The 15,571-nt window shown below is 42.6% G+C and overlaps 1 protein-coding gene across 1 annotated transcript in view; it reads right to left on the bottom strand.

The window, feature by feature from the left end:
• Window positions 1–15,571, bottom strand: part of scfd2 (sec1 family domain containing 2) — a 128,027-nt gene that overhangs the window by 16,397 nt on the left and 96,059 nt on the right. The window contains exon 6 of the mRNA XM_083970636.1: window positions 4,732–4,877. Coding sequence (XP_083826762.1) covers window positions 4,732–4,877 — 146 coding nt within the window. The remainder of the gene's footprint in view (window positions 1–4,731; window positions 4,878–15,571) is intronic.

Raw genomic sequence — 15,571 nt, 5'->3', positions numbered from 1 at the left:
AAAAAAAAAATTCAAAATAATAAAAAATAAAAATCCCCCCCCCCAAATTTTTTTTCAAAAAGAAAACAAAAAAATCGATTTTTGAAAAAGAAAACCGATTTAAAAATCGTCAAAAAAGATATCGCGATATTTATGTGAATCGATTTTTTCTCCCACCCCTAATTTCTCTCTCTCTCTCTATATATATATATTATATCTGTTGAAGATATTTTGTTTATGTATGATAAGGCCACATCCCCTGTTGTTTTTGTCGTTATGGTTGTTTTTAAGACTGCACTGTTTGTCTGTGTGCTGGTCTGTGCTGGTTTATGTTTATGTATGTTTTCTACTCATATGGACATGTTGTATGTGAAGGAAGATAAACTGTATTCCTCTATCTTTGTTACATATGGTATAACCATCTTCCATTTATGTTTCTCCAGCCTCTTGCTTTATGTTTGTATTCATCTTTATTTTATTTATTTATTTATCGTTATATAAAAAAATCTATAAAGATATTGAACTGAAAAAAAATTACTGTTCCTCTGAAAGATTCAATAAAGATGATCAGGGTATGATTTTTTGTTGTGGATGATGAACTGCTCCATTAGTTTTGCTTGTCATTGTATGAGCTGCGGTGTCTTCAGAAGCCATGTTAGCGTCTTACATAATGGAACCATGTTATTATGTAAGACCTAACATCTTACTTCAGTCTCTTCTGTTCAGTCTTCTATGCGGTCTCACCTTGGTGGGTAAAAAAAAAGTGTCTATACAGCTGTGCATGCTCACAGCAATCTATACGAGAGCCACGATGAATAATTCAGTCACTATGGCCTTTGAAAGGTTGTGTAACTCTAACCTTGTTGCGTTGTTAATCTTTTCAAAGCAAAAGAATGGAGTGAAGCTCGCAGCTCCAAAATTACCATGAGAGTGCGCTTCCGGTATAGGTGATGGATCAGGCCCCTCCCCCTCTGCAGAGGTATAAGACTCCAGCTGTTTCCGTCTCTGTGACTCAGATTGCATTGACTTTTTCCAGGAAATTGAGCAGCAGTCGTTTGCACACAGCATGACATGTGAAAAGTAAATGTGTGATTTTCAAGCAGCGCTATGACGAGTAGCCTACACATGTGACAGTAAAGCGGTGTATGTGTGCTCCTGTTGTTTGGTCTAATAAATCATGACTGAAACAAAGAGCGTGTGACTGGAGCCAGCAGAACACCGCTGCTGCTCAATTTGAGGTAATTAACATAACATGTTTTATGAATAGGCCTATATATCTATCATTTGTACAGTATATCCATTTGGTGTTATCAGTACTGTTCCTGACTTGTACAGTAGGCTACTCTGTGTTAGTCATGCCAGGATGAAAACATATGATGCCACTGAGCCACCAAAGTGCCGACTCACTGTCTTATTTCAGGCTTTTTGAGAACAAAGCCAGAAACCTAGAGAGTGTTAGAGCAGAAAAAAAACCCCACGTCAAAACCTCTGTCTAGTGCAGGAGCCCGGGGACGGAGAGCTCTGCAATTCATGGAAAAGCTCCAGTTAGAGGAAGTCCGACAGGTCTGGGCTTCAGTGGAGGAGTGGGGGAGCATGCTGAGACAGGCTGATGGATTTCTGATGTTTCTGCTCATAGCGGATGGATATCCTGCTGCTCTCTTTATCAGAAATCATTTTCATAGTTGGGCAGACGGGGACTGACTGTTCTGTACAAACAGCAGCACAATGATGCTCACATGCATGTGAGCACACAACCAAACAGACACACGGTCATGAAGGCATCAACAATTTGACAAAAATGACATTATGTTATAATGCTGATGTACTGAGATGGAGATGTGTCTCATGAAAATTGATTCAGCAGGATAAAAACTTAATATGATTAAGAGGAAAATAGCGTTCTGCTTCTGAGGCTGAACACAAAAAGTGTTTTGTTCTGCTTTTCTATCACAATATCTACATGAAGCTACAGCCTGCAGGTGATTCACTTAACTCAGTACAAACACAAGCCATTTTCCAGAAGGTTATGTTTTAGCCTACATTTTGGTCTGGACTGGTTTCTTAGAAATTCTCAACTGATTTTAGCAACTTGCCGCTATTTTCACATATTTACAGTATCATTGAGTGAGGTAAAAATAGGCTACATATCTAGTCTCCAATTACTTAGTTATAATTGTGATAAACCACATGGACTGAATTCCTGACGTAGTGGAAAATAAATCACTGTCCTTGTCCAAGTAGGCAGGAACAAGCTGAAACGGCCTGTTTTTGTCTATGGCTGTTTACCGCTCTGCTAGCTTAGCACATTAGCGTCTGTTCCCTAGGTCTAACACCACCTCAGTCCTGTATGGCTCGTGTCACATAGGCACCAATTCCGCGGGTACTCCGGTGCTCGAGCACCCACTGACCAGGATGAGCCACCAGATGCGCATTTCTCCGTGTCGGTCGGCAAGCGCCCCGGCCCCTCAGCTGTGTGTGTGTGTATCATGTGTAGCCTGTGTGAATGTGTGTGTTAATCTCAGATATCAGGTCACCTATGATCAGTTCATTTCATACCATCCATACTCCCAACTGCAGCATGTGGACGTTTATATTCGTTTTTGTTCAAGAATCGATTGTTTTTTCAATGTTCATTGATGGGCTCCGGACTCATTTTAAAATTGTTCTGTGGAGAGAGAGAACACACCAGTAGAGCGACTCTGAGGCGCTTGTTCTCTGACCCAGAAAGAAACAATGTGGAAGCCGCGGTAAGTCTGAATTTTAATTGAATTTAATTGTAAAGTGAATTTTAAAATTTAAATGATGGTCAAAAGGATGCTACTTGCGACCACAGAACAATTTTAAAATGAGTCCGGAGCCCTTTAATGAACATTGAAAAAACAATCGATTCTTAAACAAAAACAAATATAAACGTCCACACGCTGCAGTTGGGAGTTTGGATGGTATGAAATGAATGTTACAGCTGCTGTTGCTGCTGTTTGAGTGTGTGTGTGGTGAGTGATTTCAGGTGTGCCGAGACGGAGCAGAGCCCCATCAGCTGCATCTCAGCTGCATGTCAGCCCACTTCTACTCAGCCCTGCCTCAGCCTCGCTGCCAGATCGGAGCCACTGTTCAGTCAGTACACAGCTCAACTCTGGCTTCTAGACCAAAACTTGAGATAAGAGACACATTTTGACTCTGTTCTTCTGTTTCAGCACCCGCCTGCCTGCTCTGCTCCCCGGCTCCCCACCCCAGCCTGCTCCTTTCTCAGCCTGCCCCCCTCCACAGACGCCCCCGGCCCTCAGCTTGCCTTCCCCTTTGAAACAAGAAATAAAACTTGTGAAATTCCACCTGTACTTCTCTGTCTGTCCGCATTTGGGTCCTCACACTACCGTCCACTTAAAGGGATAGTAGCATTTTTATAAAGTGGGGTTGTATGATCTACAAATAGCCCCTAAGTACTTTAATTTCAGTAGAAGACTCTCTGCACTCCTCCCGTTAGCAACGCCAGCCCATAGCCCTGCTCAGAGATTTACAACATACGATCAGCAGTTGGTTAGGTCCAAATAAAAACTGTGTTTTTCCTTTTTGAAGGGCTGGGAAAAAAAATATTATAGCGAACAATGGAACTGTGTATTTTTTTTCAGGTAAAACCTCTTTTAGGCCACGAAAATAGGCCGTTTCTTTGGGTCTGTTCACAACACTGTATGTTGTAAATCTCTGGGCAGGGCTATTATGGGCTGGCGTTGCTAACGGGAGGAGTGCAGAGAGTCTTCCACTGCAATTAAAGTACTTAGGGGCTATTTGTAGATCATACAACCCCACTTTAAAAAAAATGCTACTATCCCTTTAACAATGAACTGATCAGAGGTGACCTGATATCTGAGGTAAACATTGAATACGACTGGAAATGCCCTTTAAAATGCAGAACCTTGAGTTACCATCCCACTCTGAGCTTCAGAAACTTGAGATCAATGTGATGGAGACTACATCTTCATTTACAGCCTACTATGTTATAATGCTAAATATGTTACATGGCTTAAACAGGATGGAAACAAACATTTTCTCGTCCTGTTGGACATCAGAGTTCCAACTCCTCAAATGACAAAAGGGTTTTGTAGCTCATGGCTTTGTTGATGTATGAATGGGAAACGGACAAATTGAGAAGCATTAAGGCCCCGGCCGTTGTGAAGGTTTGGTTCAAGCTTTTCTTCAAGCTTACCTCTTGTTGCCGAAACCTTTATGTGGCAAAGAAAAGCATTACAACCTCGAAAAGAAGAAATAAATAATAAAAAAGGGACAACTTTGATGTCCTTGGCCTATGGTCCTCTGATGACAACCACAGCGGTGGTGAAGCGACTGTCTTAAAGGAAAGGTAAGAGCCTTTTCTTGAGGACAGAGCTTTTCAGGTGCACACAGAGAGGTGAGTTACATAAACATAAGACACAGATAGTTTATGAAGAGGCTTCTCTCCTCTGCACCGTGTGTCAGTGTGACGCAAACCGGAGAGCAGTGAAGGCCACAGGTCCTCTGCTACATCTGTGAGTGTGTGTGTTACTGCCACAGCCGGAGGCTAAATTAAGATGAGAGGAAGCAATTGTGGTGGTGAAACAGTTGTCCCACTGTCGCTGGCTGATCTCATGACTGAGGGGATCAGAGGACAGACAGATTTGTCTTATGTGCAAAAAAAGGGAACTGCAGCAAATAATGCTTGTGTTTTGATGTTGACAGCGTGTGTGTGTGTGTGTGTGTGTGTGTGTGTGTTTATCTGACCTGGTGAACGCCGTCGCTGGCAGTGTAAACGGAGCGGAGCTGCTTGAGGTGATCTCTGGTGTGGCTCAGCCCACGCAGGGTATTGAACATGTCCTCCACTGAAGAGTGTGCTCGCTCTGTGGTCAGCTCCTCAGGATTTGCACAACCTAGAAATACACACACACATACATACACACACTGTTCTTAATTGGGGAGAAAAAAGTTGTTATGAAACGACTGATGAGAAAGACCTAACAGAGGACAATCTATATGCATTTACAGGCATTTCTAAAGGTGCATCAGTGTAATAAACGCAATATTCATATAAAATCAGGTCAGCCACATGTTCTTTCAGAGGAAGGCTAATCATGCAAGAAAACATTTGTCTCTGCAAAAACGGAGCGGTGAGATGTAGCATGTTGCTCTGAGCAGGTAATTTTCTCAGCTGGGTGTGCACTGAAACCAATTACCAAGGTAAACGCATGGGAGCGAGAGGACAAGAGCGCCTTTATTTCAGCAGAGGCATTGCTGTCTAATCAAAAGCTAATGTTCCCTCTTTTCTAAAGACGTGAGCGGGGGAAAGCAAAGACTTGCTGTGAAATAAAGCTGAAATGACAGAGCATAAGATAAAAGGAGAGAAGCGAGGGGTGGAGGATGGAGAGCATTAAAGCAGAAGAGAAAACAGAGAATAAACAGAGAGAAAGTAAAAAAAAAAGTGAGTTTGAAGGACTGTGGGCGAAGTAGGTCGTCTGGCACCTGCACTTCTCCCTTGCAGAGCTCAGGAATGCTGCTGCCTTCAGTTAACAGGACGATGGGCTGCGTTCTAGCTGAGAACTGCATCAGCACAGCAGGATCTGATCTGAGAGGCTCCGAGCCTACGACCGCAACGCTGATGACGCCGTCATTAATGCTGCAGAAACAGCAAATCCACTTAAGATGCTGTGTGTATTTATGAGGAACAATCCCATATTCTGAACATATGACGGACTTTGTTTGACTGGAGCTTTAAGCTTCTACTTCCTCTCAGTCAGCTGTGAGCTGTGAACCGGCCGCTGGGATAAGAAGATTAAACAGCAGGAGCAGCTTCCTGTCCTCTCCTCCTCAGGCGACGCTGGCCCACTCTACCTTTATGGCTTTATGGGTTTAATTGTCTGTATTCAATTGTGTAACAATAATACCTGTGTTTTATATCAAAGTGTGAGAGGGGCACGTTCCATGTGAGGTTAAAATACAAATGACATAAAAACAATCAGAACTTTTACCATATAAACACATAAAAGATCTTTAAACAAGGCTAAAGACAACGCTATAGTGCAGCACTGGGTTTTCATAGATGTAGGGATGAAAAATAATTTTCTTATTCTGCACCTTGAACATGAAACCATCTGTAGGAAGCGCTAAAATTAGATGAATTTATATCTACAACTGCGAGGGAATCATAAAGAATGAGGTGAATGAGACACATACTTGTTTTCCTTGAGAGGCCACAGAGTTCAGATTACTTTCATACTGTATGGTGTTTTATGTCTCATGTTATATTTCAATATGAGTGTGTGTATGGCTGTTATGTCAGCCAGGTAGCGTCATAAAACAAAGTGGTGCTGCACAGATGCACAGATCTACAAATCACATCCTCCAGACGTCACTTCACATTTTTTACAGTGAAGATTTCACCGCTTCGACTGAAATCAGCATTCAGTGCTGGAATTGCAGTATCTGCCATGGTATGGTTTGTTCTGCAGTGAACTGGAAAAAGCCAGCATGACACCACTGCACTGTGTGATTTAAGATAGCAGAAGTGTTGGTGTGCTGGTTGTCTCCTTCACACACACACGTGACTCCCTCTTGCAGCTAGTTCATCAGTTTCACCGTGAACAAAACGTATGCAAACGTTTCAATTATCAAAGACAAAGGAAGGCAATGAAATAGAATAAGAAGGAAAGTATGAAAATTAAATATGAGGAAAAATACACAAAAGAGAAGAAAAACATAGTGAGGTGAGTACAAGACACAAAAAGAGATGTTGATGTGTTTACAGCAACTGACAGATAGACAACTTTATTAATCCAACCAGGGGCAATTGGTTTGAACTGTTTTTTTTTAACCAACTGTACTTTATGTATCAGTTAAGTGTTAATCACATGAACTGTAGATGCCCTTAAAGGGATAGTTCAACATTTTGGCAAATTGGCCCATTGCCATAATCCCAATAGTCATAGCAGTAGGTTCATTACCTTTATTTGTCGGTGCAAGCTATTTTTAGAACGGCGGAGCAGAGCTGCAAGCTGCTCAGAGCTACACTAGGGAGGCTAATGGGATTTCTTGGTTTCCTTCATCAAACTCATCAAATACACAATCCAACAACTCCAAAACGCTCTGGTGGACAAGTTGTGACCTGCACATTCACCACGCTATGAGATAATAACACAACGTTACCAGACAGAGTTGTTTTAGAGGTAAATTCATGCAAAACCTCTGATGCACGTTCCTGTCGGGGCAGTTTTTCATCAAGCAGTCTCTGCATTTACCTTTAAAACAACTCTGTCTGGTAACGTTGTGTTATTATCTCATAGCGTGGTGAATGTGCAGCTCACAACTTGTCCACCAGAGCGTTATGGAGTTGTTGGATTGTGTATTTGATGAGTTTGATGAGGGAAACCAAGAAATCCCATGATCCTCTGTAGCGTAGCTCTGAGCAGCTTGCAGCTCGGCTTGGCTTTTCTAAAAACAGCTTGCACCGACAATTGAAGGTAATGAACCTACTGCTATGACTATAGGGATTATGGCAATGGGCCAATTTGCCAAAATGTTGAACTATCCCTTTAAATGCCCAATATATAAGAATGATACTGTCCTCATTTCAGAGTCTTCCAACTTATCAAGCCGCCTGTATGATAATAAATGCTGTAGTGCTGGTGGCAGAGAACACGAGGCCGGTCTGGACGGTCAGCAGGTGCTGGACCTCCACTGTGCCGCTCCTCCGTCCCATTCAAGTGGTCGCGTGGAATAAAGGCACAACATTTCAGCCTTGAACAGGCTGCGTAACAGGGACTTAAGAGTCTACGATGATGTCAGTGGCTCTGTGAGGATGTGCTTCAGCACAGGGATGACTGAAGTTAAATGCCAGTATTAGCATACTCACAATGAGAATGCTAATACGCCAGACCATGGAGAGTTTTTGGAAGAATGAATAAAAACCAATTCTGAAATCAAGTGGAAGTCAACGTAAGGTAAAAAGGCTGAGCTGGAGGCCGTGCTCTGGCCGACAGTCTGGCTGAGTGGCTGCAGCGTTTTGTACAACTTGGAGGTGTGAGCCCAGAGTTAAAATGATGACGTCAAAGTCACTTTCTATGAGCCGGAAATCAATGAAAATGATCTGCTTGGTAAAACAAAAACATGGTTGAACTACTTCATTAACACGATGCTTAACGGTTGGAGTAGGTTTAAAGGAGGGGGCAGGTTATCAGATCTGTGATCAAATCAGAGGCATTTCACTAAGAATCAAAAGAGAAATAAATGTGAATCTGCTGGTGGCGTCCAAAGATCACCAGAGCTGATAGACTTGTTAGTAAACTGGCAGAGCAGCATGGTCCACATATACAGTGTAGTGCAGATTCAAAGAGTTTTTAAATTCCATTTAAAGAAAAATGAATGAAAAATAAAAAGCATGTTCTCTTTACACATTCGACACTGTGAAATATAATGAACAGTGTCTCTGACGACATGTCAGCGATCTCAGCTACAACTGTCAGCTACTCCCACTTTGATTAGACTCATTAGGCGAGCGAAAAAGATGAAGCTTGACGTCTGCCACCATGGGGTCATCATCAAACACTCCGTTTATTACAGCTCTCACTTCAACATTACATAACACCACGTATGAGCTCACATGTAACGCAGCCCTACTTTGAAGCCAAGACAGAAAAAAACACATATAGGTGAGTAATACGTGTCGTTTTTCAAGATAAGATCCAACATTTACAGGACATGTTAAAGCTCCCTTCATGTACAATAATACGCTGCCTAACTCTTCCCTCTAACGACTGCGCCGACAAGATACGGCTCTCTCAAGGCCAAAACCTGACCTGTGAAATACTTTGCTTCATTTTATTTGGCACATTATATAGGTTGAGGAAATACATCAATGTCAGCTGTGTTAGATAAGATAACACACGCTGAACAGCTTGACTTTGTCAGACATTAATCTGTTATTTCTCCTCTCTTGGTTCCTTTTCCTCTCCCTATAGACGATATCTAATTTGGCAGAGCACATCTTTGTTTTGAGTCACTGTCGGGAGGAATGTAAAGCGTCTGGCCCCGGCGGTTTGCTCTCCTGCGCTGGCCTGGGCTCAGGGGTAAAAACTCTTAAAGGGATAGTTCACCCAAAATTGAAATTTCTCATTACTCATTATCTACTCACCTTCATGTGGACTAAGGGCTGAGAGAAGTTTCAGAGTCCTCCGTGGCTTCTCTGAGTTACAGGGGGTCTCGGCGTAGCAGTGCATGTCCATATGACTGTTGCAAATGGATACCAACTGTCTTCATAACAAAAAGACACACCAAAAAACATCCAGATACCTCCATGCTGCTCGTATGTAATGTCCGTCTTGTATTGAAGCCCCGACATGCGAAATGTTTGTAGCAGAAGCTCCTCCTCCCTGAAGTTCGTCAAATTTGGACGAACCAGGGTCTGTCCTCTTCCCAGTTCGTCCAAATTTGACGAAGCGGGAAGAGGAGCTTCGAGAAGCTTCCACTACAAAACAAGCTTGAAATATAGACTTTTTAAAAAAATTTCTGGACAATTTGGCATTTCGGGGCTTCAATACAAGACGGACATTACATACGAGCAGCATGGAGGTATTTGGATGTTTTTTGGTGTGTCTTTTTGTTACGAAGACAGTTGGTATCCATTTGCAACCGTTATATTGACATGCACTGCTACGCCGAGACCCCCTGTAACTCAGAGAAGCCACGGAGGACTCTGAAACTTCTCCCAGCCCTTAGTCCACATGAGGGTGAGTAGATAATGAGTGAAATTTCAATTTTGGGTGAACTATCCCTTTAAGAAAAACAGCAGGGCTGTTTGACGGAGGTGAGCGTGAAGACTGGGTCCGATGTGGGCCTTATCTTTCCAGACACCTGCGGAGGAGAAAGGCATCCTGCAAACAAACTACAACTGATGTTTGTCTCGGGGCACTCACAGTGTCTGAGGACTCTGTGAGTGCAGAAATATGGTGAAAGTACCAACACGGTGCATGTTGAAACTCTGCGTATGCACTTGTGTCGGTTGTGTTTGCGGTAGGATACATAATGAGGGCCTGGGCGGAGAGGGGAGGTGTGCAGAAAATCTGTTGGAGTGCTTGCGTGTCTTGCCGTGAGAGAGCTGGTTGACTGGTTGCCAAAGCACACAGTGAAAGTCCCCTGTTGCCCCTGCCTACCCACATACCCCCACCCCCACCACCCCGCCCCTCCCTCCAGGCAATCTGTGGTTTAGATGTTGATCGTGGCGCTGCAGATCCACGAGCAGGAGCAGGAGCAGGACCAGGTGCTGGGCCGGGCGGGGGAACATCCAGCCTGGCTATGAGGCTGAACACCTGTGTGTCTGAAATCATCTCACGCGACGCAATGCTGCCACGCCGCCCACCACACACACACACACACAAACACACACACACACACACACACACACACACACACACACACACACACACACACACACACACACACACACACACACACACACACACACACACACACACACACACACACACACACACACACACACACACACACACACACACACACACACACACACACACACACACACACACACACACAGTCTGATGTCTGTCACGCAAATATGTCGGATGGATTCCGGTTTGTTTGAAATCAAAAGCACAATAAAAGCTTTTTTTAAAGGGACAACGAGGAGTTTTGGAAAAGCGAAGTGTTTTCACACTACATTTATGAGCCTCCGCACCGTGAAATCCTTTGACCGGCGCAAGACAGACTCATGTTTTCATTCATCAAGAATTAAAGTCAGAGGTTCAAAGACGATCAGATACCGTCGTAGTTCCGACCATAAACGGCGATTCGGCGGCGTTATTCTCATGACTCGCCACGAAACCGAAAGGGGATCATCCCTATGTTCCCCGGGTCCTATGTTCCCCACTTTGTATGGGACCGGGGAACATAGAACCTTTTTTCTAAAAAAAGGTCCTATGTTCCCCTCTGTGTCCAGACCGGGGAACATAGAACCCTTTTTTAGAAAAAGGGTCTATGTTCCCCGCTTTTCCCCAAAAGGAAAACCCATATCTGGAAGTGGAGTTGTGACTTGGCATATTTTTGCCTATTTTTGAGTGAGAAGTTGAGTTGTGACTTTGAGTGAGAAGTGTAGGCTAATTGTCCCATTGGTTGGGTTTAGGCAATGAAGAAAGGAGTTGGTTAAGTTTAGTAAAAAGACCAGGTAGAGACTAGACAGGCCAGATAGAGAGAGTCAAGATAAGTAGAGAGAGTCCATCTACCAGCAACAGTGGGGAACATAGGACCCTTTTTTTTTTAAAAAAGGTCCTATGTTCCCCGGTATCAGTGGGGAACATAGGACCTTTTTTTTTAAAAAAAAGGTCTTATGTTCCCCAGTATGTATTGCAACCGGGGAACATAGGACCCTTTTTGGTAAAAACGGGGAATGTAGGACGCATTTTCAAAAAGAGGGTACATAGGTACGCTCCCAACCGAAAGTAAGGAAACGCTGGTCGGCTCAACCAGCATTTCCGCCACCACTAATAATAACAAAATAACCATAGAGACAAAACGATATATTTATTGAAAATGGGCCCATTAACAAGTGTGGGTAACGTAGATTCATCCACATTAATATGAGACTTTTTTATTGTTGCAGAATTTTTCGTTCTGCCGATGGAGAAACTCCTCGTTGAAAAAACCAAAACATAAATTGCTGCCTCCTGTGTAATTGCTTATCTATAAAATGACTCGACCTTTTGTGAGACTGATGGGAAGCGCGGTGTAATTATATATCATTTGGGCGGCTCTTGCAGACTGACGGACATTTGCATAGAAAATGACAAAGTAATATGGTAGACTGAGTCAGCACCGTGCTGCTGGGAAAGAGAGCAGGGAGGGGGCAGACAGGGAGAGTGTGTCGTTTGGACAGGAAATGGTTGATTGTGGGTTTTCTTAATTAGATCGAACAAAGCCGGAGGTGAGCAACAGCTTCTGAGAGGTGTGTGAACGTAACCTGTGACGCTCAGAGGTGGAAGCGTCCAACCAGAGGGCACGGAGGAATGTATCACCCAGGAACGGAGCTGCATGGGTCGAGATGGAGGAAATAAAACCAACTGCAGAGGAAAGAGGAGTGGTGACATGTATAACCTCCATAAACACCTGCTGAGGCCGTTATTACTGCACAGTCACCACGTGTGAGTGACTTCACATTTCCAGTTTTTGTTTTTGGGTCAGTGTAACGGTGTAATCTATATTGCACACAAGCTACTGGTGCAAAGAGGAAACTTTTTGAGGGAACAAAATGAGGTAGATCCAAACAGGAAGATTCTAATTCACTTCTGCCTGAAAATGTTAATCATTAAGATTGATAAATGCACTTTTCCAGTTTTGAAGAATCTCCTAAAGAGAGTGTGCATGGTAGATTTCAGCAAATTATTTAGCAATTTTAGCAAATGTGACTCAAAACAAGAGTAAATGGTGCATTTCAACTATGGATTAATACAGTTGTGTGTGTGAAAACCAGAGGAAGTTAAACATATGATGTCATGGACCAGGTCAAACACTCCCTTTGATCCTCTGTTTTATGGTTACAAACTTCTGAAGCTCACTGAATGCAACACTTTCCACAACGCCTGTGTAATATGTAGTATTTAGACTCATTGACAGACTCGGCCGTCTCATCCCAATTTATTTTCCCAACCATGAGCACAACACAAGGGGAAAACAACTCCTAAGGAGCAAGAGTGGAAAACTGAAATGTACATTTAGTGTAACCTGTAAAGGTCCACAGATTTGGAATAAGGATGAGAGCACTATAGAAGAGTCAGTATCTCTGTCTATTTTTATGAAAACTTCTCTCTTATATGTATGTTTGAGTCCTTCTACTTTATTTTCTAATGTATTGGACTGTATTGATATCTATATGCTCCATCTATGGGATAATTAGGATGCTTTAGGGTTTTAGGTTAGAATTGGGTATAGAAATAGTCTCCATAATGTATGTTACTTGGTGTTTGGGCCCCTGTATGGAAGCTATGTATGGATAGCTTCTAGGGAGTCCCATTTTACAAAAAACTGATCTTGCTGGAGATCATGCATCTGTATTTTAAGTATTTTGTAAATAAACGTGGGGTGGGCCTTCTGATCATCTTAATTCATGTACGAACTTCATCTCTGTTCAGATAAACCATCCAGTTTGTGTCATTCGAGTGTGTGTCAAAACAGCCAGGTCGCTAACTGCAGCAGGTGATGGTGACCTTGTTCTTGCTTTGGTACTAGACACAAGGACCTGGTCTTACCCAGAGCAGAGGCTTCAGAGTTCACACTTTTAACCTTGCAACCTGCAACACTGTAGCTCCCTGAGCTGTTATAACAACATTTACATCTCCAGGACACAGAAGAATATGTTTTATCAGGCTTTGACCGTACAGAAAGTTCTTGTTTGCTGCGTATTTTGGGCATTTTTGCCACATTATGACAATGCAGTCTTGCCAGCCTTATCCTCTAATGCTGTAATTGGATCTTTATTAAGACTGAGGTCACGCACACCGCTGCTGCTGCATGAAAAACTAAACAAAACGCTTCTTAGGAAAGAGAGACTGATATATAATGTATGTACTGTAAACAATTAAGTTGAAAAGCCAAAAAAAATCAAAGAAATATAGGAAGTAGGAAATCACTGCCACGCTGCTCTGCAGGAAACACGGCCTAAAGAACACAGGGAACATTAGATTAGAAAAACACAATCTGTTTCCTCAACAACCTTCAAAACACTGTAGAAACTCGCCATCGATGCCTGACCCCACAATCAAAACTAATGGCTCTGTACTTATCAGTGGAATGTAGACATCGAGACTACTTATAAATATCCCGGCTTATTTTGAAACCTGATCAAAAATTCTATTCTGGTCTGAGAAAAGAATGAGAGTACGTGCTTTTTAGAGAGAAGCAGAGGGAGGGATGGACAGAGAGAGAGAGAGAGAGGAGGGAGGCATGCAGTAGAGCGATTGTTACAAAGAGTTTATATCTGTAATCCTGTGAGGAATGCTGCGGAGGAAGAACTCTCTGCTACTGTACCTCAGGATGAAAGAGGAGAAGACGGAAGTGGTGGGCTTTCAGAGCTAAATGCTTGTTATGCACCTTTCTCCCTTATATGATGCTGGCTGTCGCCGCGGCAACTATATCATCACTATGAACTTCCGCAACGCGAGTAAAGCAGAAGCGTAGTGAGGAAACGCACACTGAGAGGTTGCTGAGAAGCTCCAGTGCATCGGGCCTCGGCTCCTGACCGGCCAAACCAAACAAGGGAATGGAAGAAAAGAAAAACAAACACCGTGTTCTGCTACGTTCAACTTTAACCTCACATGGATCTGCAGATTGAAATGGCCCAGAGCACGGCTCCATAAAAACACATCCATCTCATTAATGTATAATGTGCAACAGTTTGCATTTTATTTAAAGTTGCTTCCACAAACAGAGAAACACACCACAGCACATTCTGATTTGCTGTTTGGTGTCGCCAAGAGGAAGAGGAGTAAATAGAGGATGTGAGGACCAGAGAGTGTAATTGCATTCACATGTAGACGCACACAGGCAAAATTCAACAGTGACAGCGCATTCATTTGTTTCATTAAGGTGACGACACAGATGGGACTAACACATTTTCACTAGGATTTTGACACGACACCTCTCAGCTTCACATGCGCTTGTGGAATTAACTGCCGAGCATCCTCAGCTAAGCTCCGCCCCCTGACTTCTCAAGTTTAATGACCTAAGGACGTCTAAACTGACACAAATTAGACCACGCCCCCCCCCATTGGAGAAAATTTTAGAGCTGCAACAATTAATCGATTAAACGCACAATAATCGATTAAAATTAAATTAATCGTCAACTACTGTATTTTGATAATCGAGTTTTTCTTTTTTTAAATTCTCTGATTTCAGCTTCTTAAATGTGAATATTTCTGGTTTCTTTGTTCCTTCATGACAATAAACTGAGTCTCTCTTTGGTTTGTGGACAAAACAAGACATTTGAGGACGTCATCTTATGGTTTGGGAAACACTGATTGACATTTTTCAACATTTTTTTAAACATTTTATTGACCAAACAACTAATTGATTGATCGTTTATATAAAGGACAGATTAATCGATGATGAAAATAATTGTTAGTTGCAGCCCTACAAAAATTTGAAACAAACACCAGAAATACACAAATATTTGTTCTGAGACTGAATAACGTTACATTTTTTAGTAAATGTACGTGCAAATATTATATAATTATTATAATAATTGGATATTTGGAAAAGTTTCAAGAAATTTCTGGAAAAATGTTATATTTCTGGGGAAAAAAAGTACAATTTTGCGAGTTGGGGACCCCATTGAATCCTCTCAAGGACCCCTGGGGGTCCCCGGACCCTACTTTGAGAACATCTGACCTACAGTGTGTTTCTATATATGACTCAATATACTGTATACTGTATATGTGGGCTGTGATGAGTTAACCCTTCTCTTTCCCATTATCACAACAACCTTATGTAACAACTAACTCGGTCACATTCCTTCGTGCCCCCTTCCTCATCCTCTTCCTGCTAGAGTGACAGAGACCTTCTCAACAAG

The sequence above is a fragment of the Trachurus trachurus genome (assembly GCF_905171665.1).
Source record: "Trachurus trachurus genome assembly, chromosome: 4".
NCBI lineage: Eukaryota > Metazoa > Chordata > Actinopteri > Carangiformes > Carangidae > Trachurus > Trachurus trachurus.
This window is presented reverse-complemented; position numbering and strand designations above follow the sequence as displayed.